General features: G+C 40.3%; 1 protein-coding gene across 5 annotated transcripts in view; it reads right to left on the reverse strand.

Annotated features, from left to right (window-relative positions):
- Positions 1 to 22,245, reverse strand: part of CLSTN2 (calsyntenin 2) — a 741,922-nt gene that overhangs the window by 111,861 nt on the left and 607,816 nt on the right. For 4 of the 5 annotated variants that reach the window (XM_073359981.1, XM_073359980.1, XM_073359979.1 and 1 more), the window contains exon 6: positions 7,518 to 7,703. The exons of the other annotated variant lie outside the window; for it this stretch is intronic. In XM_073359981.1, coding sequence (XP_073216082.1) covers positions 7,518 to 7,703 — 186 coding nt within the window. The remainder of the gene's footprint in view (positions 1 to 7,517; positions 7,704 to 22,245) is intronic. 5 annotated transcript variants of the gene reach the window in all.

A 22,245-nucleotide genomic window follows, 5' to 3' on the forward strand; every position in this document is an offset into this window, starting at 1 on the left:
TCTTAAGGTTTACCATTATCAGGCAGCTTTTTGAGATAACTAATGGTCTGTTGTGGTGGAGCCTTTACTTGGTAAGGTTAGCAAGGTTAGTATTTAGCATGGGTTAGGCATCCCAGAAGAATTTGTACATTCCTGATGGTGCCTTGGTCAAGAGAAAGTGTCAAGAAGAAATCCCAGAATGAACCAAAACAACTCAAACTAATGAGATACCACCAACTAGCAGAGAAACACCCTAACCTCTAGTGTTGCATTCGGTGTTTAGCTGTATGTGGGGACTGTATCCTAGCCAATTTTTTTTAATGTAATTACCATACTGTAATAATCAACATGCACCTTTGTGGTGGAATTTGTCACATTTAATAACTCTGAAGTTCTTGGATATTTTCCCCACCCTTACGTTATTTCTAACAAGTTTTCTTTTTTAAAACAAATCTCATTTAAAAGTCATTTCCAAGTGGCAGCATCATCAAACCTAAAAATATATATTTGGAAGCTGTGCACAAGGACAAACTGTGTTTGTTTTATAAGCAGTAATTGTGGATAACACACCAGGTTGCATTGCCTAATACACAGATGTTATCTATTGGAAAACAACAAACTCAATTTATCCAGATGGCACAATCTATAATAAACTTTGTAAATTTGTTTTTTTATTGCTCAAGCCACTTAAAAATACTTTACTTGCACACAGCACAAGTAACACTATCTTTTTCTAAAGGAATCAGCCTTTGTTTCTTTTTAAACTTAAAAAAGGCCACAGAAGTAATTTGCAAAGAACTGTGTGTTAAAGAAAAAATATGTTTTTAAACTAAAACAGATTTGTACTAAATAATTTCTGGGATCATGGAGAAACATTTCTGTCTCTTTATTAATCCTGCACCATGGTCAGAGGCAGCAATAAACATTTAGTAGGGTAATCATGCTAAGATCTAATTTTTCAGTTAGAGTGAAACTGTGAGAAAGTTCCCAAATGAACAAATAAGCTTCCTAAATAGCTTGCTAAGACTCCAGTCCAGCAAGGTACTTAAGTAGGAGCCTGACTTTAAGTGTCTGATAGCACTGTTTGGCTTCTCCAATGCTTAAAGTCAGACTCCTGCTTAAGTACCTTGGAGAATCAGGCCCCAAACTGGGAGGTTCCTACTCAATTCCTACATAATTGTGTTCCAGAGTAGCAGCTGTGTTAGTCTGTATCCTCAAAAAGAAAATGAGTACTTGTGGCACCTTAGAGACTAACAAGCTCAAATAAATTTGTTAGTCTCTAAGGTGCCACAAGTACTCCTTTTCTTTTTACATAATTGTGCGGAGATTTACTCCAAAAACAATGTTGGATTTGGATGTTCAATACGTGGCATCTCATGGAGCTTTACTGAGTTTTGGCACAGTTTATACAGGGTCCCTGCTAAGTAACTGTTGGACCCACATTCTTGAGATGTTCCCTTCTTCAGTATGAGATATTTAATTCTCAACAATGACTTTGTCAGTAGCTTGGAATCACCTGATTTTAATTTAACCCTAGAAAATACAAAAAAATGACTGGTGATATGACTTATATGCAAATTCATATGTAATTACCATTTGAAGCACTCCCTTTTTCAAATTTAATTTTTGTTTCTATATTAGAGAAAACAAACTAAAGTTATAAAACTTTAACCATTTGGGAGTAAATCCTGTCTGTGCTTATGCAACCATGTCAGGAATAGCGAATCAAATAAGGAGGGCAAAGTCAACATGCAGGCAAGAATATATGGGTTGAAGGGACACAGATGCAATCCTGTCACATTGTTTTTGAGAGCATTAGCAACTGCTCTCTCCTACAGTAACATGATGCTCACCATAACTACAGTGTGTGAGGTGGAATAAAAAAAAGGGGCGTGTCTTCCCCAAAACAGCATAAAGTATGTTATCATCTATTGCAACAGCTAGCACCTTCTGAAAATCACAAAGCACTTTGTTTCACAAGGCAACAGCAGCAGACAGCTGCTCATTGAAGCACCTCAATATTCTGCTCAGGGTATCTTTTGTAGCAGATTTACCTCACAGAGAGCCCACAATGCACTGCTGCCTAGGGTTTGGCAATATTTAATATGAACCTTTTAAATACTTTTTGCTGTTTTTTCTGGGGGGCGAGGGAGGGGTATTTCAGTTTATTGATTAAAATAGATGTAAATGGTTTCATGCTATGCAAATGTCAAGAGATGTCATTCCTCCCTTTATTAACGCTGTCTTAAAGGCCTAATTCCCTCCTCTGGTGTCCATAGATCTCGTTGACTTTAGTGGGTGCTGCACAAGAAGCACAGAGTTTAAGATCAGAAAGGACCAGCAGATCATCAAGTCTGACCTCTTGCATATCACAGGCCACCCACAGCACCCACACACTAAGCCCAAAATTAAACCATAGTGTTACGGCCCACAGGAGATTAGACTATTATGTGCCACAGGCAGAGAATAGGAGGGACCAACGTGCACCAGTGCCTGGTGCCGAAATGATTAAGTGAGAAACACCCAGCTAATCCTGGCAAGTCACTCACACTCACACGTGGCAGAGGATGGTGAAAAATGCCAATCTGACCTGGGGACAAACTCCTTTCTGACTCCACATATGGTGATCAGTTAGACCCTGAGTACATGTGCAAAAACCAACCAGCCAGGCCTTTGAGACAGAGAATGCTCAGTGCCTTGTTCAATGTCCTATCTTCAGCCGTGGCCATCCCTTATTCTTCAGAGGAAGGAGATTAAAACAAACAAAACCAGAATACATTTGGGGTATGTGTGTGGCAGTGGGGAGTCCCTTCCTGACCCCTGCAAGTGACCAGATGAAACCCTGAAGCATGGGCTTTTAGGAACTTACGATATAAACCAGAAGTGAACCGCAGGACTGCTGGGCCTTGCCTCTTTCCATCACAAGCAACTTCGTTGTACTCACAGATTTCTCCAGCTCTTTCTTAAAACTAATTAAGTTGTTTCCCCTCACAACTCCTATAGGGGGGTTGTTCCAGTACCTCACCCCTTTGATGGTTAGAAACCTTCTTCTAGTTTCCAGCCTGACTTTGTTCACAACCAGTTTATATCAATTTGTTCTTGTGCCAACGCTGACCTTTAGCATATAAAGGATGCCCTAGTGGTTAGGGCACTAACTGGGACTTGAGAGGCCTGGGTACAACTCCCTGCTCTGCCACAGACTTCTTGGGTGGTCTTAGGCAAATCCCTTAATATCTCTGTGCTTCAGCTCCCGATCTGTCAAATGGGGATGTTAGCAGTTCCCTATGATTTTATTTTTATACAAATATATTGGGAGAAGGGAAACAGCAGCATGATCATTCATCCCCTGTTGTCCAGCCTTAACTGATTTGTTTAGTCTAAACGTTATTTTAGTAGCGGGTGGGGTGGGAAGGAGTACTGTACTTTTGCAGAAGACTATAGATTTTTTTTTCCAAATTCCCTATATTTTAAAATGAGTCAAGAAGCATAATTTCATCATCTGAGCTGAGGATTCGCTTTTTTTTTTAAAGCTCCTGTTACACCGATCTTTTCTGGAAATTACATTGCATACCTTGATTGTCAAAGTGGGAGTGAATCACTGGCACATTGAATGGCAGGTATAAATGAACAGAAAGATAAATGACTGCATTTTAATGTCTTGTCCTTCTTCAGCAGTTGAATTCACTGGATGTCCACCAGATAAGCTAAGCAGTGAACACATGATTTATCAATTGGGGCCTTAATTACAAAGGCTTGAGAGAGTCTTGTGCTCTATGTGGCACAAGTGATCATTTCTCTGTAATCACTCAACATTGCACTCTCCCTGCAATTGCATGGTACTTCACTGACATCAAGATATGCAGGTTGTTCCTTTCAAAGAATTTGTTCCTCAAACTATTACACACGATCAGATCATTTCTGGGAGAAAACAGTTTTCTAAACATAATTAACCTGCTTTCCTATGAGCCGTCTCTGAAGTAGGGACAGGCAGTAAATACTAAATACAGGCATTTAAACCACTCCAAATGCAATTCTGATGCAAAACTCATTTTCTTTTATAACCCTTTCAAGCAAACTCCTGTCATCAGTATCTGTCTGTCTGTCTTTCACATCTACTCTTCTCTATGAACACAGGAAATCCAGACACAGGAGCATATCCTTGAGTCCATTTGAATTTTTCCCATTTTACAATGATATTTTGCATTCCATCTATTTTCTCTTCTGGATTTAAAGATTCTATTCCTCTATAGATGTGCTGAGAATAGCTCTCACCTAAGCAATAATACAGTATTGTTAGTCATTGTGTCTGTCCGTCTTCCAAAACACTTTCCTCTACTGGATACACTAACACCATAAGACCTGCTGAAGTATTTATGATCGTGCCTCTCTCTATCAGTTTTAACCTGCAGATATTCTTCCTAGGAAAAATGTTAACCCAGAATTAAGACTGTAAATACTTATCAGTTACTCAAGGGGAAAAAGTAGCCCTTTAAAAACGTAGTTTACTCAAAAAGCAAACATTAGAAAGATTGGAATTTCTTTTTCAAGTGTCACCTGAACGAGAAAGCCTAGAAACTCACATCTAACCTTAACTCTGCCCCTTAAATCTACCAACCTTCCACCTTGAGTAAAGTTCTTATCAAAACCTAGTTTAAGTCTAAAGTCTTGCTTGCTGAAGTAGTTTCCTCAGAGTGTTGAGCTGAGAATCTCTGCTTTTGTATACATGTATCAGTGATACTGCATGTATGTATGATCCCTGTCATCCCACATTCCTGGCATATAACTTACTTAGTTTGGGTCCTGCCCTTAAAAGATTCATATCCCCAGATATGGTTGCTACATAACTTTTCTAAATCTTACAGAGTAACCCTTCTTCATCTGAAACCATATGTATTTTGGTGAAATTGTCCTGAATGATTACCCAAATGAAGTCAATTTTTGTTGAAGAGACATATAAACCTATGTTTTTCTGATGCCTGCAATGGGTCTTGAAAAAGGCAAGAGTATTTTGCTGCAATGTGAAGACACGTTTAGTTTTATTTAAAAGCTAAAGTGGTACACAATCGTCTATCAATATGGTTTTCAAACTTTTTCTTTTGCAAAAACACTAACAAATTTTGAATGGCGAACTCCTTTGGAAATCTCAGACATGGTGTCCACAGACTACAGGTTGAAAACTACTGTTCTATGTTAATGACAACCTTTCACAGACCCCTGAGACATAATCTGCAGACCCTTGGGGGTCCGTGGACCACAGGTTGAAAACCACTGATCTATGAACAGGTTGCCCAGATAGATCAATGTCTCAGTTTTAATATCACTAATATGATGAAGATGAGTGCTGCTTGTAGACAGATTTTCTCATGCTTTTGTGGTATCTCTGTTAGTTGGATTATGATACAGGAGTAAAATTATGGTTGTTTGTGTTACCTTAGCTGTGCAATTTCCAGGCTAATATCTGTAGATTTTATAAGGACAATAACATTCTTTTACTTCTTGTTTACGCTCCAAGTAACTGATAGATATTTATAATCTTAATCCCAAATTAAAGTTTTTGGCCTGGGAAATGTTTTAGATTTTTAAAAAATGTTTGGTAAAGTTGCCCGAGACATTTTCAGGCCCAAAATTATTTTCTAAAGGGTTAGTTTATTGATCTGTACATCTGTGCAGCATTGCAGTGGTGTTATCAAAGCAAATTTAAGCCAATTAATAGAGTACAACAGAAAAGTTATGAATTCAAATGGAAAAGTTGTATTGATTGTAGGTATCCTAGAACACATGTCATGGAAGCTTAGACATGGGTCTTAGGAAAGATGCACTCTGGAGCTGTAGACTGCCTAACCGCACACTGATGGCAGTTCAGATACAAGTCTTAGGAATGACACACCCTGGGGTTGCAGACATCAGAAGGTAAAGTGTACATGGCTCTACAGTGTGGCTTGACAGTCTGTTGACATCCTGAAGTGAAAATCTTACACAAGCCTTTAGCTGGAGTGCTGGCCACTCCAATGCTCAGGAACTATACCAGAGTCCACACATAGAAATAAAAATTTCAGGTCATAGGTGTATCAAAATACTTTTTTTCTTAACTAACTAATAACTAACTAAATAGTCCTCTTGCCTTCCAAGAATAGCAGGACACTTTTCCTGTTGGTGATACCTGCATAGCAAAACAAATTTGGAGCATCTAGTTCAAGCCTATATTGAGTTACTGAATAAAGGGGCAAAACACATTTGGAAACTCTTCACTGAGTCAGAATATCTTTTGTAGAAACTATCCATCTCTGAAATACCTTTTGTCCATATTTCAGAGTAATAGTCGTGTTAGTCTGTATTCGCAAAAAGAAAAGGAGTACTTGTGGCACCTTAGAGACTAACCAATTTATTTGAGCACAAGCTTTCGTGAGCTACAGCTCACTTCATCGGATGCATACTGTGGAAAATACAGGAGATGTTTTTATACACACAGACCATGAAAAAATGGGTGTTTATCACTACAAAAGGTTTTCTCTCCCTCCACCCAACTCTCCTGCTGGTAATAGCTTATTTAAAGTGATCACTCTCCTTACAATGTGTATGATAATCAAGGTAGGCCATTTCCAGCACAAATCCAGGTTTTCTCCCCACCCCACCCCCTAAACCCACTCTCCTGTTGGTAATAGCTTATCTAAAGTGATCACTCTCCTTACAATGTGTATGATAATCAAGGTGGGCCATTTCCAGCACAAATCCAGGTTTTCTCTCCCCCCCAGGAGGAGAGTGGGGTGGAGGGAGAGAAAACCTTTTGTAGTGATAAACACCCATTTTTTCATGGTCTGTGTGTATAAAAACATCTTCTGTATTTTCCACATCTTCTATATTCCACATCTTCTGTATTTTCCACATTGCACCCGATGAAGTGAGCTGTAGCTCACAAAAGCTTATGCTCAAATAAATTGGTTAGCCTCTAAGGTGCCACAAGTACTCCTTTCCTTTTGTCCATAGTCTCCCAAACTTTCCAATTTTTTTTTTAAACTCTGGCAAAGGACTGCATGACATTTCTTAGGTGGATTTGTTTGGTGCAATGAAATTAGAAAGTGTCATTGGAATAGGAGTTACAGTTTCATGTGGGTGAAGTGCTAAGGTCTTCATAATAATCTGTTATTTGTTTGTACAGCTCCTGGTCTGATAAACACGGATCAGAGCCCTAGGTGCCGCCAAAATAGAAATAATAAATCATCCACATCATGAACGAAGGGAAGGGAGAAGGATGAGAAGAAGAAAAGAAGATAAAGAGGGGAAGAGAGGAAGGAGAGGAGAACTGAAAATAAGATAGGAATACGTAATGAAAAGAGAGTGGAAAAGAGAAGCAGGAACTACCTCTGATGTCACATCATGCCATCTTGTTAATTCCTATGGGTACCAGCCAGTTAGCTATAATGGGCATTGTGCATCTGTAAAACCACATATACAGTAGCTACTTGGTCTCTGTGTTTATGGGAAAAGTGCTTTATCTGGACAAAAGGAATTAATAAGTAAACTGAAAACCAAGCACATACCACATAATTTTTGCAGTGATTTCTCAGAGTATGTCTCTCGGTCACAACCCTTGCCAATGTAATTGGTTTGCAATTCAATAGTGGTCTGGATTGAGGAAACAGGTCCATCACAGGTTTCCAGATGAATGCTGGGAAACAAAGGTATGCTGCCAGAGCCAGGCTTATACTCAATACGCTTGTTCCAGTCTGCAAGATAAAAATAAATCCACAGTACAAAGTAATTAAAAAAAGAGGAGTATGGTGATTAACATTAGAAGAATTTCCTGAATTGCACTGGATAAGAGCAGAGAGAATAGAGAGGAGGCAGTTGGAGAACAGTGTTGGAGACACTGAGCGCTGGTGCTATGGAGACAATATTGTGCCTAAGATAGTTGGTTTAGCAGAAAATAAATGCACCGGGTTGTGCAGTGGAGATCCAGGAAGAGCTGTTTCATGGCAGGGTTGTCAGCTCAGGAGAAAAGAACTTCAAATTTGTTTGCTTAACCCAGAGTCGTGTTTTAGTTGAGTTATACTGAAGCACATGTCACAGGCACCTAACTGGAGACCCGAATGGACAACGAATGAATAATGTGACGTGCACATTTAAAATAAGCCACATTTTCTAGTATTGACCAGGTAAGCTTGATGGGCTTCGAAGACTGAATTCTCATTGATTTGTAAAATGCCACTGCTTTGCCCCGCCAGTTCAATAAGTTCATTGCTGGGACAGAGACCATAAAGTTTGGACCCAAGCATCAATGAGTTAATTGCTCTATTTTTTTTAAAGATGTTACTCTATTTGTAAAAGTATTTTGTGCTCAGTGAAGTAATAACATCGCTGGCTAGTGCTAGGCAAGCACTATGTAAGTTTCCTGACAAGAATTGTTAATACATCTCATTCCTGATCTGCAATGGCATTGCTTATATCATATTCCTGGGAATAATATTGTCAATCATGCCAAATTATGACAGATTATGAAGTTCTGTGATATGAGCAAATGTCCGCTAAGGACTAGGATATGACCACCAGCTTCATTTGACTCATGATTAAAAGCTTTTCAACTCTAGTCTGGAGATGTGAAAGGCCAGTGTACCCATCCACAGCACCACCTTTCTCTCTCCAAATGTTGTCTTAGTTCTGTGGACTACTAATGACAGGAAGCTACAGATGAAGGTGCTCTGCAGGCTTACAGCCAGACCAAGCTGATCCATGCTTTGTTTATCCAGCTGTCTCACAACTGAGAAGATTTGAGAAGTTACCAATCTTATAGCACATGCTGTCTGTGCCACTGACCTTTTCAACTGGAATGTTTAGTTTCTAAATCTGAATAAATATGGTGTTTTCAAGCTGTTTTAGGGATTAGGTAGTTCTGATTTAGTGATCCCACCAAAGGAATGCTGTATTAAAATTAAGAAAAATGAGTGTGTTTCAGCTATATTTCCAATTTACATTTCAGCCAATACACTTGTTTTAGGTACATAATTTATTACAAAACAAAGCAAAGGTGCCACATTAATATTGAGATTAAACCATTAATTCTTTTAAAGTCATGGGCCTGCTTAATGTGTGTCTGCCTAATCTGCACATCTGGGTATTTGGAAGATTTTTCAGACAGATCAATCTTGTAATGTGCATAGCTCCAGCTTCTCTGGAGTATTTTTAGCCAAAGTGGGTCTTTGCTAGTAGAATAAACTAAATAAGTCTGAACATTCAATCAAACCTGATTAAAGGGAACGTACCATCCAAGGAAGTTCTCTTGATCGGGTGGTAGAAACAAAAGTCTCCAATTCAGTAATTAAATAGACTTTCACTTGCTTTATAGTGAATCTTCACCCTGCTCATGCTGAGGTTTTACTCCACTGTAAATAGGTTGTACCAAGACAACTCCTTGGCACCAGGTCTCACTGCAATTGTTTCCAGACGGTGAGTAAAGAAGAACTGAGCCTAGAACTGCTCTTCACTACATACTCTCCAGAGAGCCTCTTGCTACTGCTGATTTGGGATGCCCAATTTGAGACACCTTGAAAGACCTTTCAGAAAGTTCTGAGCATTCACCCTCTGAAAAGCTAACCCTTTCAAGGTGTCTCAAATTGGGCACCCAAAAATCACTGGCCACTTTCAAAAATTTGGCTTAGTCTATCCGATTATCTGTCAAATACTTGTTTTCTTGCTAGAGACAGAGATTAATCATTTAATACTTTGTTATTAATTGTCTGAAGCTGTGACTGTGGGAAAATGAAGGTTGCACATGATGTTCCATACTTACTGTAACAAAAGCTTTTAGGATGTGTTGGTCACTATTCAAAATTATTAGAAGGCAATCATGCCTTGCTCACTATACCTATTCTATAGGATGTTTAAAATAACTACATTTGCCTGAAACTCCTTCCTCTAACAGATAACTAATTCCGTGGAATGTCTTAAGACGTTGTCAATTGTATAACAGTATATCAACAGATTTGCATTCTCCACCCTTTCCAAAATACTTCAGGTTTACACTCTCAGACTGCTTAGAAAATAATGTAATTTACTTCCTAACATTTCACTTCAAAAATATGAGCATTTGCTGTTATATATGTGCTGTGAGAACAGATGAATCATGGCTCCTTCTATTCTCACATTCTCTAGTTACTTACAGACTATTCCCACACCCACAAATCATCAAACAGTGTGAGTTTCAAACTATTTAAAATGTTTCAGACTAGTTCTGCACTTCTCTGATTTTGGCCACTTTTTGGTTTCTTAGCTATCTTAGATGAATTGGCACTCATGCAAAATATTCATCACTGGATGTGTGAAAAATGACTGAACAATTAAGGTTGACACATCTGTCTGCAAATCCACAATCTTTAAACTTGTGTGAGGTGTTGCTTATAAAATAGGCCATAAAAATGTCAATACTCATATTGTAGAATAATGGAGGGCTTCTGTTCTTCTGTTTTGTTTTGTTTTTAATTGTCACCTCAAGGTCTCTTGGGATTTAAAGAGGTGCAGCTTCATTTATTCCTGTTACTTTTCCACTTGGCAAACGAGATCACTTATGACTAGAACTATACCAACCTCATAGTCTTAGGTATTCACATTTGTCCAAGCTCCACCGTAAAATCCCAACTAGAATTCAGCCACTGCTTTTTCATGCTGTATGTACATTTGCATCACAGTTTGTGTTGCTGGTAGTATTTCCATCCGCGTTTGACACTGGGGCCTCAGCCCTGCCTAAGTCCAAGCTGCACTGCCTGCGCAGACACAAAAGGGATTTAATGCCGACGTATTAAGGTCAGCATGGCGTTTGCCCTCAGTGTAGGTGGCATTCTGGGACAGGAAAGGGGCAGTGCTGGAGTGCAATGTAATCCTGAGCACCCAGGCTCTAAGGTGATGGCTATGTTAAAAATAGATTGGGTTGTTTACATAGTCCTCATTCCTATGGTATTTCCATACCCCGGAGGTGTTAAAATGGAAGTTAACACTCTTACCCCACCTCACAGTAAGAGGCAACTTGAAAAGTACATAGAAGTTGTGAATGTGAGAGAATGAGTGAAGTATCTGTGTGAAGAGGTGACTGCGAGAAAGCTAAGTCAAAGAGATAAGTGTTGCATTTCATTCTGAATGGGGCAAGATGTATGCTTGTTCTGATCTCTTGCAGAAGAAAGCTCCATTGATTAGGTCCCAGGTCCTGTAAAAATCCCATCCCTTGTCCTCAATACGCCTGGTTGGCATGGAAAAGTTACTGCAGGAAGTCATGGGGGAAGAGGGGATCACTTATATATCTTGAACCCAGGCCAGGGAAGCTTTTGAATAGCAGGACAGACATTTTAAATTGGGATAGACAAAATGCAACTAATTTCTGAGGCTGAATAAACAATTAGACAAATTAAGATATCTGAACCCATCTGAAATGGATGGGTTGGTATCCAATAAGCTAAATCCAAATCTCCTGGGTTCTCCTTTGGTAAACTCTGATCTGTGACAACATATTTCCAAGGTAACACTCTGCAAACCCATACCAGCCACGGTAAAGAGTCTGGACAAGAATAAGTCTGCCCAGTTCCAGAGAATGAGGACACTGTCTGCACTTCCTCATTCACCTGGCCCTATCCTGCCATCTGTGCTATAAAGCACTGGCAGGTAGTCCTGGGCAGGCCTCACACCTAAACATCACCATGTCATATATTTGGGTGTGAGGTTCCATGGACTATGCAACTAAAATTTGAGCCTAGATCCAAACTCTGAGTACCTCAAACTAACCCAGTGTGATCCTGTTCAGATCAAATTTCAATGACAAGCCAATCTTTAAAAATAAATAATAACGATCCCCATGCACAATGATGGAATGATTTTTCCTTTGAAATGATAGGTAACGTAAATGTTTTAAATAAAATATGGGGTGCTTATCTTGACCTTTATATGGGTATTATCTGTTTTTTCTTTCCTTTTGGTATATACTGTAATACAATATATTTCTAATTTCTATTTACTCTATCTGCCAAAAAAGGCAAATTCTGCCTCTACCTTTGTGGCTAGAGAGGGAGCCCTGGCACACTAACCAGTACAGTTCCCCCTGTGCCAGGGAAGATGCACAGAACTCAGCTCCCACTGAAATTGTTTCTGTGCCTATGTGGAAGAGGGCAGTGGGAGCTATGTGCAAGGGTGGGGTGGGGTACAGCTACCTGGTGAATCTCCCCAATCTCCCCTGTGGAAGGGCTGTCCCTGTAGGCAAGCAGGGCCTATTGCAGCCTCAAGGGTTTGGAGCTGCATTTGGCAGAGTAGAAGGGGATATTTGATTCTCTCTGTGCGCCACCCCAGCACTCTTCTCAGCTACTGGCCCCTAACTGATTTGTTTGACAAGTATCATCTGTATTTAAATATTTTACTGTTTATGCACTGAAAACCAATACCATGTGAGAACAAATAAAAAAAGCCAGCACACCCAAATAGAGTTACAAACCGAACAACTGTGAACAGCTCAGCGTCCTCACTAAGTGGCCTAGAAAGCTCATGACTGATGTATGGAGCGATACTCAGATGAAAAGAAGCCCAAGGGCTAAATAAATGACATCTCTGGACACTTACCATATGGAATCTGGGACGTACAATACAGTACAGTCAGGCAAGGCATGATTTTGTTACAACACCATTTATTTCAATGGAACGTAGAGACATACTACCGCGTCACAAGCTGGTGCTGCTTTGCTTAACTTGTACACTCAGGGAATGCTTAAAAGCTTAATGTTCAATAAAGATGCAACATTTCTGAGGCGGTCCTACTTTTGATACCTGTGTTGCCCTTTAGCCTTTGAATACTGTGCTCCATGGAATGTCATTTTAAAGGCATAACATATATTGTCAAAATTATAACATCCCAGTTTACACAAATAAGATACAAGGTCCTTTCCTTTGTTTTTCAAACACTGAAGTGAATGCACCAAGCCATTCAAAGGATTAAGAGAGGAAAATGTTTTTTTTTTCTCTGCAGTAATTTGTTTTGTTACTGTTAACCTGCTCTGAATTCTCAATATCCGAAATAGTCTCTGAATGCTAGAAAGCCTCACTTATATTAGCATTCAAGGTCTTTCCTAGTTCTATTAGTGAATTATACTTTTCCATTAATATTCTGTCTTCAGGTTACACATGCATTTGTGTGACAATAATTCCTTTGTATATATGTTGTGCACGTACACACACATACGCACACACACACACACAGAATAACTTCCCCTTCCACAGTTTTCCATTCATTTTATAATCATTTGGTAATGTAATTCAGTTGTTCTTTATAGTCAAAAGTTAATTTTGAGAGAGATCTTGAAATTCCACATCATAATGATGGATAATCATAATAATGGAATGATTGGTGAGGCCTCATCTGGAGTACTGTGTCCAGTTTTGGGCCCCACACTTCAAGAAGGATGTGGATAAATTGGAGAGAGTCCAGCGAAGGGCAACAAAAATGATTAGGGGACTGGAACACATGACTTATGAGGAGAGGCTGAGGGAGCTGGGATTGTTTAGCCTGCAGAAGAGAAGAACGAGGGGGGATTTGATAGCTGCTTTCAACTACCTGAAAGGGGGTTCCAAAGAGGATGGCTCTAGACTGTTCTCAATGGTAGCAGATGACAGAACGAGGAGTAATGGTCTCAAGTTGCAGTGGGGGAGGTTTAGATTGGATATTAGGAAAAACTTTTTCACTAAGAGGGTGGTGAAACACTGGAATGCGTTACCTAGGGAGGTGGTGGAATCTCCTTCCTTAGAGGTTTTTAAGGTCAGGCTTGACAGAGCCCTGGCTGGGATGATTTAACTGGGAATTGGTCCTGCTTTGAGCAGGGGGTTGGACTAGATGACCTTCTGGGGTCCCTTCCAACCCTGATATTCTATGATTCTATGAATAAATAAACTGCAATTTACTTAAAGAATTTGTACACGTATATCTTTATGACTCTGCTCCTGAAATCTGATCTGTATAGATGGATCCCAGCAGAGCCCCATTGATTTCAATGGCATTCTTCAGGATTTCACCAGGCAGATCCAACTGCAGGACCAGGGCCTGAGTTGCCAGAGTTCAGACTAGTGCAAGCATAGGAGTTAAGTTTCAGAGTAACAGCCGTGTTAGTCTGTATTCGCAAAAAGAAAAGGAGTACTTGTGGCACCTTAGAGACTAACCAATTTATTTGAGCATAAGCTTTCGTGAGCTACAGCTCCGATGAAGTGAGCTGTAGCTCACGAAAGCTTATGCTCAAATAAATTGGTTAGTCTCTAAGGTGCCACAAGTACTCCTTTTCTTCATAGGAGTTAAAACGTCAGATTTGACCATAGTAAATTTCACTTTTGCCATGGCCTCATTTCATAGAACATTTAAGAACTGGCATTCTGTTGCACTCACACATCAGCAAGAAAGAGTGGTTAGTGATGTCACTGTTCCCGTCTTCCCTTTCATGTTTTCTTTGTCTATTCCTCCATCTCCCTCCTCCCCGTAACAAATAATTTAGCTTGCTTTTTGTTTTATACTCACAAAATTAGTTTAATGTTTAAAAAAGGGCTTCTCTCATCTGTATTTTATGCTGCCAGGTAAGTCTTTGAATATCACTGGAAGCTGGTTTGAAGAACAGTGATTGGTTATAGTTTAGGCCTTGTCTACACCTAAAACTTGTGTTGACCTAGCTACATGGCTCAGGGGTGTGAAAAATTCACATCTTTTAGAGATTTAGTTAAACCAACCTACGCCCTGGTATAGACAGCTCTAGGTCACCAGAAAAATTCTTCTGTCAACCTCGCCATGGCTTCTCAAGGGGGTGGATTAATGACAGCAAAGAAAAAACACTTCCATCACTGTAACAAGTATTTACACTACAGCGGCATACCTGCAGTGCTGCAGCTGTGCCACCATAGAGTTTGTAGCGTAGATGTAGCCTGACAAACATATCCTTAGAAACGTATGATCACATCTTTTCCAAAATGCCAGTCCAATTTCACAGGGTCCTGAAGGACTTCATTTCCACGGAGTGTCAACAACTGGCTTAGTATTTTTGACTGCTAATGTTGGCTTTGTGATGTTAATGCTACCAGAACTGTGGATATATGACTCACATTTTTGAATCTGCAGAGACTTCTGAGAACCAGTTAATCCACCTAAGGATGGAGATTGTGGTCACATATTTTGAGGAGATAGAATCAGTGTGGAAAAGTTAAAAAGATGCCTTTTTAGACTGACTGTACTTCCCTTTTAGTGACCAAGTGAGGCCAATGCATTCTGCCGGCTTGAGCACAAAAGCATTGGCAGAAGACATACTACATGGCAATCTATACACGTTGACTCAGATGCTCTTATTTCACACCTGCACTGATCTCAACGGATTGTCAAAACTGGGTAAAGTCAATTTCTTATAATCTGTGAAAGAAAGGACGGACTAGCATTGCATTGAAAACACCACCTCAGCCTAAATAGTGTGCTATTCACACATTCAGTGACCTGCCTCATTCAGCATTGGTTGTGCTACCCATGGAAGTAAAAACATACTGAATAGTTCTTATCCTCTATTACATACCTTTTATAGTACACAAGTACCTACAGTTTGGATGTTGGCCATGTATAGAACCAGATTAAGGAGCTTCTAAACCTCAACATGCCCTGTAAAGGATGCTCAGTATTCTTATAGAAAGCATCATGGTGATAGCACACAACTCAGACAAAACTTAACATAAAGTGCAGCCACACAGCATACATGCACCTGGCCACTGCCTGAAAATCTGAATCCAACTGCTCCATCACACACGTTAGCCCCGAGCAGCAGGGTGCTTCAGATACACATAAGTTCACAGCAGCTGCTCACAACTCCCACAGTCAAGATGCCAAACAGCCAAGACATTCTAACAAGTTAGACACTGTAATTATTCCAATAGATCACACTAACTTCTTTGTCTTTCACCTGAAATGGTATTTTCAAAGTGGTTTTGTACATTAGTCATATCATACACATCAGGTAGTCATTCTGCACCCCTTTTTTTTTGTCTGAGTACATGGTATTTAGCCAGCTGCTGTACTGCCTCGTTTATTTCCACAGAAATATTGTAGAGTTCCCTCTAGAGTTGTGTATATATAGACGTAGGTTTGCGTATGGCCATTTCCATTTTTGTGGGTTTGCCTTCTCCAGCAGTGGGTGTATTTGTCCCCTCCTCACCCCAAAAGCACATACAGGGAGAATGAAAAGTTATTTTAATGGCACAACTCTGTATGATGGCCCATGCCATTCTGCCTTTGCCAGCATTCTCTGCATGGGGTTGCAAACAAATGTAGATAAAAGTGCAGCTCAGAGAGAGTTATTTCTAAAGCATTTTCAGCTCCATTTTGGAAACGGATATATGAAAATAAGAGCCATCCCACCTGATCATCTCATCTGTTCCCCCTGCCCTTGGCATAAATGCAAAAAACTTTTGAAGGGGAGAACTTTTCTCTTTTACCACTTTCAAAGGCCATGCATGTGAAGTGGCCTTTCTGGGGAACTCTGGATAGAATTTCTTACAGGATCCATCAACATCATCACTGTACCCTTGCCAGAGTTTCATTTTTTGAGATCATGCTTTAAACAGATATAAGCCCCTGACAGTGGTTGAGAGAACCTTCTCCTTCCTAAGGACCTGAGTGTGCTGCCTGCCAAGGACTCCCAGCAGCTTCAACTTCCAGCATCTGATGGATAGCAGGGATTATGCCAAAATGAAGCAAAATTTAAGTTGCAGCTGGGCCTCCAAAGGAACCCTGCCACCGGTGGTTGCCCCCAACAGGAAAGGGCCCGAGACCCAACAGAGCTGGGGATGAGGGGTTTGGGGTGTGGGAGGGGTTCAGGGCTGGGTCAGAGAATTTGGGTGCGGGGGTGAGGGTTGTGGGGTGGGGCCAGGAATGAGGGGTTCAGGGTGTGGGAGGGGGTTCTGGGCTGGGGCAGGGCGTTGGGGTGTGGGAGGGGGTCAGTGATCTGGGCTGTGGGTACTGGCTCTGGGGAGTTTGGGGTGCAGAAGGGGGCTCTGGGTTTTGGGGGGGGCTCAGGGCTTGGGCAGAGGATTGGGGTGCGGGCTCTGGAGTGGGGCCAGGGATGAAAGGTTTGTGGTACAGGAAGGGCTCTGGGTTTGGGGGAAGCTCAGGGCTGGGGCTTGTGGCGTGGGGTTGGGGCATGGACTTATCTCAGGTGGCTCCCAGTCAGCAGCCCAGCGGGGGGTGTTAAGGCAGGCTTCCTGCCTGTCCTGGAACCGTGGGTGGCGCTGCGCCCCAGAAGTGGCCAGCTGCAGGTCTGGCTGCTAGGCAGAGGCACACAAGCAGCTCCACGTGGCTCTCGCCTGCAGGCACCATCCCCTCCCAGCTCATGTGCGGAACTGGTGCTCGGGGCGGGGGTAGCATGCACAGCCCCATTATCCACCCCTCCTAGAAGCTGGACCTGCTGCTGGCCGCTTCTGGGGCGCAGCGCGGTGTCAGAAGAGGTAGGGACTAGTAGCCTGACTTAGCAAGGCAGCACCACCGGCGGGACTTTTAATGGCCTGGTTGGCAGTGCTGACCAGAGCCGCCATGACCCAGTGACTTACATTCTGCAACCCAGTAGTGGGTCGCGACCCGCAGTTTGAAAACCACTGGCCTAGGAGGAAAAAGGACCAAAAAAGTGCCACCATGGCTAAATAACAAAGTAAAAGAAGCAGTTAGAGGCAAAAAGGCATCCTTTAAAAAGTGGAAGTTAGAACATATTAAGGAAAATAGAAAGGAGCATAAACTCTGGCAAGTGAAGTATAAAAATATAATTAGGAAGGCAAAAAAAGAATTTGAGGAATGGCTAGTCAAAGACAAAAAAAGTAACAGCAAAATTTTTTTTAGTACATCAGAAGCAGGAAACCTGCTAAACAACCAGTGGGACCACTGGATGATCAAGATGCTAAAGGAGCACTCAAGGAAAATAAGGCCATTGCTGAGAAACTAAACTTATTAAAATCTGAGGAACTGTCCCAGATTGAGGTGCCATTAGAGGAGGTTTTGAAATAAATTGATAAATTAAACAGTAATCAATCACCAGGACCAGATGATATTCACTCAAGAGTTCTGAAGGAACCGACTGTGAAATTGCAGAACTAACAACTATGGTATGTAACCTATCATTTAAATCAGCTTCTGTACCAGATGAGTGGAGAATAGTTAACGTGATGCCAATTTTTGAAAAAGGCTCCAGAGGCGATCCTGGCAATCACAGGCTGTCAGGGTACCCTCCCCACTCTGAACTCTAGGGTACAGATGTGGGGACCCGCATCAAAAAAATCCCTAAGATAATTTTTACCAGCTTAGGTTAAAAACTTTCCCAAGGCACAAATTTTGCCTTATCTTTGAACAGTATGCTGCCACCACCAAGTGATTTAGACAAAGAACAGGGAAAGGACCACTTGGAGTTCCTATTTCCCCAAAATATCCCCCCCAGGCCCTTACGCCACTTTTCCTGGGGAGGCTTGAGAATAAACAAGATGAGTACAAACCAGCCTTTGTTTGTTTTTTAAGACCCAAAAAGCCCAATCAGATTCTTAAAAAACAGAACTTTATTAAAAGAACAAAAAAAGATAAGAGAACAGCTTTGTAAGATCAGAATGAAAGATAATCTTACAGGCAGTCAGATTCAAGACATAAAAAATCCCTCCAGGCAAAACTTTAAGTTACAAAAAGACACAAAAACAGGAATACACATTTCCTCCAGCACAGTGAATTTCCAAGCCAAAACAAAGAAAACCTAACACATTTTCTTTACTTACTAGATTACTTACTACCTTCACAGGAGTTGGAGGGCTTGCATCCTTGATCTGTTCCTGACAAAGGTATCACACAGACAGACAAAAGCCTTTTCCTCCCTCCAGATTTGAAAGTATCTTGTCCCCTCATTGGTCATTTTGGGTCAGGTGCCAGACAGGTTACCTGAGCTTCTTAACCCTTTACAGGTAAAAGGACTTTGCCTCTGGTCAGGAGGGCTTTTATAGCACTGTATACAGAAAGGTGGTTACCCTTCCCTTTATATTTATGACACAGGCTGGTAAGTCTAACTTAAGTATTAGGCAAATTGGTTGAAACAATAGTAAAGAATAGAATTATCAGACACATAGATGAACCCAATATGTTGGGGAAGAAGCAACACAGCTTTTGTAAAGCGAAATCATGTCTCACCAATCTACAAGAATTCTTGAGCGGGGTTAACAAGCATGTGAACAAGGGTGATCCAGTGCATATAGTGTACTTAGGCTCATCAAAGGCTCTTAAGCAAAGTAATCTGTCATGGGATTAGAGGGAAGGTCCTCTCTTGGTTAAAGATAGGAAAGCAAGGGTAGGAATAAATGGTCAGTTTTCAGAATGGAGAGAGATAAATAGTGGTATCCTCCAGGGGTCTGTGCTGGGACCAGTACTGTTCAACATATTCATAAATGATCTGGAAAAAAGGGTCAAGACGGAGGTGGCAAAATTTGCAAATGATACAAAACTACTCAAGATAGTTCAGTCCAAAGCAGACTATGAAGAGTTACAAAGGGATCTCACAAAACTGGATGACTGGGTGATAAAATGGCAGATGAAATTCAGTGTTGATAAATGCAAAGTAATGTACATGGGAAAACATAATCCCAACCATACATATAAAATGATATTAGCTGTTACCATCCAAGAAAAAGGTCTTGGAGTCCTTGTGGATAGTTCTCTGAAAACATCTTCTCAATGTGCAGCAGCAGTCAAAAAAGCTAACAGAATGTTGGGAATCATTAAGAAAGGGATAGATAATTAGACAGAAAATATCATATTGTCTCTATATAAATCTATGGTACACCCACATTTTGAATAATGCGTGGAGATGTGGTTGCCCCATCTCAAAAAAAGATATATTGGAATTGGAAAAGGTATAGAAAAGGGCAACAAAAATTATTAGGGGCATGGAACAGCTTCCATCTGAGGACAGATCAATAAGACTGGGACTTTTCATCTTGGAAAAAAGACGAATAACGGGGGAATATGATCAAGGTGTATAAAATCATGACTGGTGTGGAGAAAGTAAATAAGGAAGTGTTATTTACTCCTCCTAATAATACAAGAATTAGGGGTCACCAAATTAAGTTAATAGGCAGCAGGTTTAAAACAAACAAAAGGAAGGATTTCTTGACACAGCACGCAGTCAAGCTGTGGAACTCTTTGCCAGAGGATGTTGTGAAGACCAAGACTATAACAGGGTTCAAAAAAGAACTAAATAAGTTCATGGAGGATAGGGCCATCAATGGCTATTAGCCAGGATGGGCAGGGATGCAAAATTGTGCTCTGAATTGTCCCTAGCCTCTGTTTGCCAGAAGCTGGGAATGGGCAACATGGGATGGATCATTTGATGATTACATTCCCCCTGAAGCACCTGGCATTGGCCACTGTCGGTAGACAGGATACTGGGCTAGATGAACCTTTGGTCTGACCCAGTATGGCCATTCTTATATTCTTACTTGCAACCTTAATTCATTTTTAACTATGTATTTTGGGAAGAGACAGACTATTCAGATGAGTTCCTTGAATTCTGAGCAGACTGGTTTGTTTACAGCAGCTCAGTAGCCCGATAGCCTTAGTGATTGTTATCCCTTTGGAATCATTCTGTTCTTGTGAAGTAAAATAAAAACCTGATTTGTGGTTTAATTGGTCAGTAACTGATCAGATCTTTGTCAACCTGAAGGTGAGATTTAGGAGGTCTTTGTACCTGTGTTTTTCTTTCTTTCTTTTTGGCACACTCTCTACTCAAGAATACTAAATTCCCCTTTCCTTTTTTCCCCCCAGCATAATTTATAATGGAACATAATTCACCACAGGCCTCAACATGCTAGTAATGATTTTTTTTTCTCCCCCCACCTCACTGTTGCCTATGTTGTATCTTTTCTCATTATACTACTGGGTCTGACAAGCAGAAATTAGTTACTTTTATCAGTTTTTGAAAATAACACCTTTCATGTCTTCATTGCAATAAGCATTAATAATACAATACATACTCCTATTTTAGTTCTTTCTTTAAATGTGACCTTTGAAATTTATTACTTATCAGATGTATTTAAAATACCATATATAATCAAACAAGTTTCTAACCATTATCTGTAAAAAAACAAATTATAATTTTTAAAACTTTAAATGGTACTCGATTTCAAAGAGAAAGCAATTTACAGCAGAAAATGAAACAGCAATTCAAAACACTGATAGAAAAACACAAAGAAGGGAACAGAGATGCACTCTGATATTTAGATTTTTGCACATTCATTTAAAAAGGTGGTCATGTTGCCTTAGTGTCACAAAGACTAGGAGCCTGATCAAAAAACTGATGGAGTTTTGTTTGAGTAAGGAGTGAAGGTTTGGCTCATCAGTTCCTTTATTAAAGGCAGTGATTCTAACCTTAACACAAGTCCAGTGTGGTGATTTATTCCAGTGTGAAACCTGGTCAGGCACAATCTCTTCAGTATCAAAGGGAGGACAGTAATTTGTAATGACATTCCACAATTTCTAAGAAATCTGTAATGATGTTTTATAATCCTCTGCTATATGTAAAAAGGACATGGGTAATTGAACAAACAACCAAAACAATCTCATTCAACTGAGTGGAGATTCTGAGAACCAACTACCTGAAGCAAATATACAAAATTCGAGATAAGCTTCTATCATTTTACATTAAAAATCCACGGTACCACAGGTGAGTGGATTATTGGTCTATATAAAATATAGGAGAAACTCAACTTGATTAGAAAAATGTGCTGTCTGAAACTCAGCTAGTGCTTTCTTCAAAGAAACTATGATTCTATGCTTATTATTTGGTGAGTGCCAAAGATGCACTATACTCATGTAAACCAAGATCCCAAGGAGCTTACAATATACAATGCAATCACATACCATTTCAAGTGATCTGAAGAAACGTAGATACAATTAAAGAGATTCTGTTATCCATTTCTCTGATGTAAAAACCAGACTAACTCCATCAAATGAACTAATTTGGAAGTACCTTGGTATAATTGAGAGCAGAATCTAGTGCAGTTTACTAATACAGATTTTCTCCATGGCCTATGCCAAAGACTCATAATAGACTCTTGAACAACCTCAGACCATAAACAACAAAGAACACAATTGTGCAGCATATCCTACGAAAACAAAATTCAGAGTTAAAATAAATATTACGTACAGGCTTAATAAATGCTATCAGGCCACATAATTTCCAACTGCTCATAGATGTCTCAGATGAGCTATTCTCT

The sequence above is a fragment of the Lepidochelys kempii genome, chromosome 9 (genome assembly GCF_965140265.1).
Source record: "Lepidochelys kempii isolate rLepKem1 chromosome 9, rLepKem1.hap2, whole genome shotgun sequence".
NCBI classification, from domain to species: Eukaryota; Metazoa; Chordata; order Testudines; family Cheloniidae; genus Lepidochelys; species Lepidochelys kempii.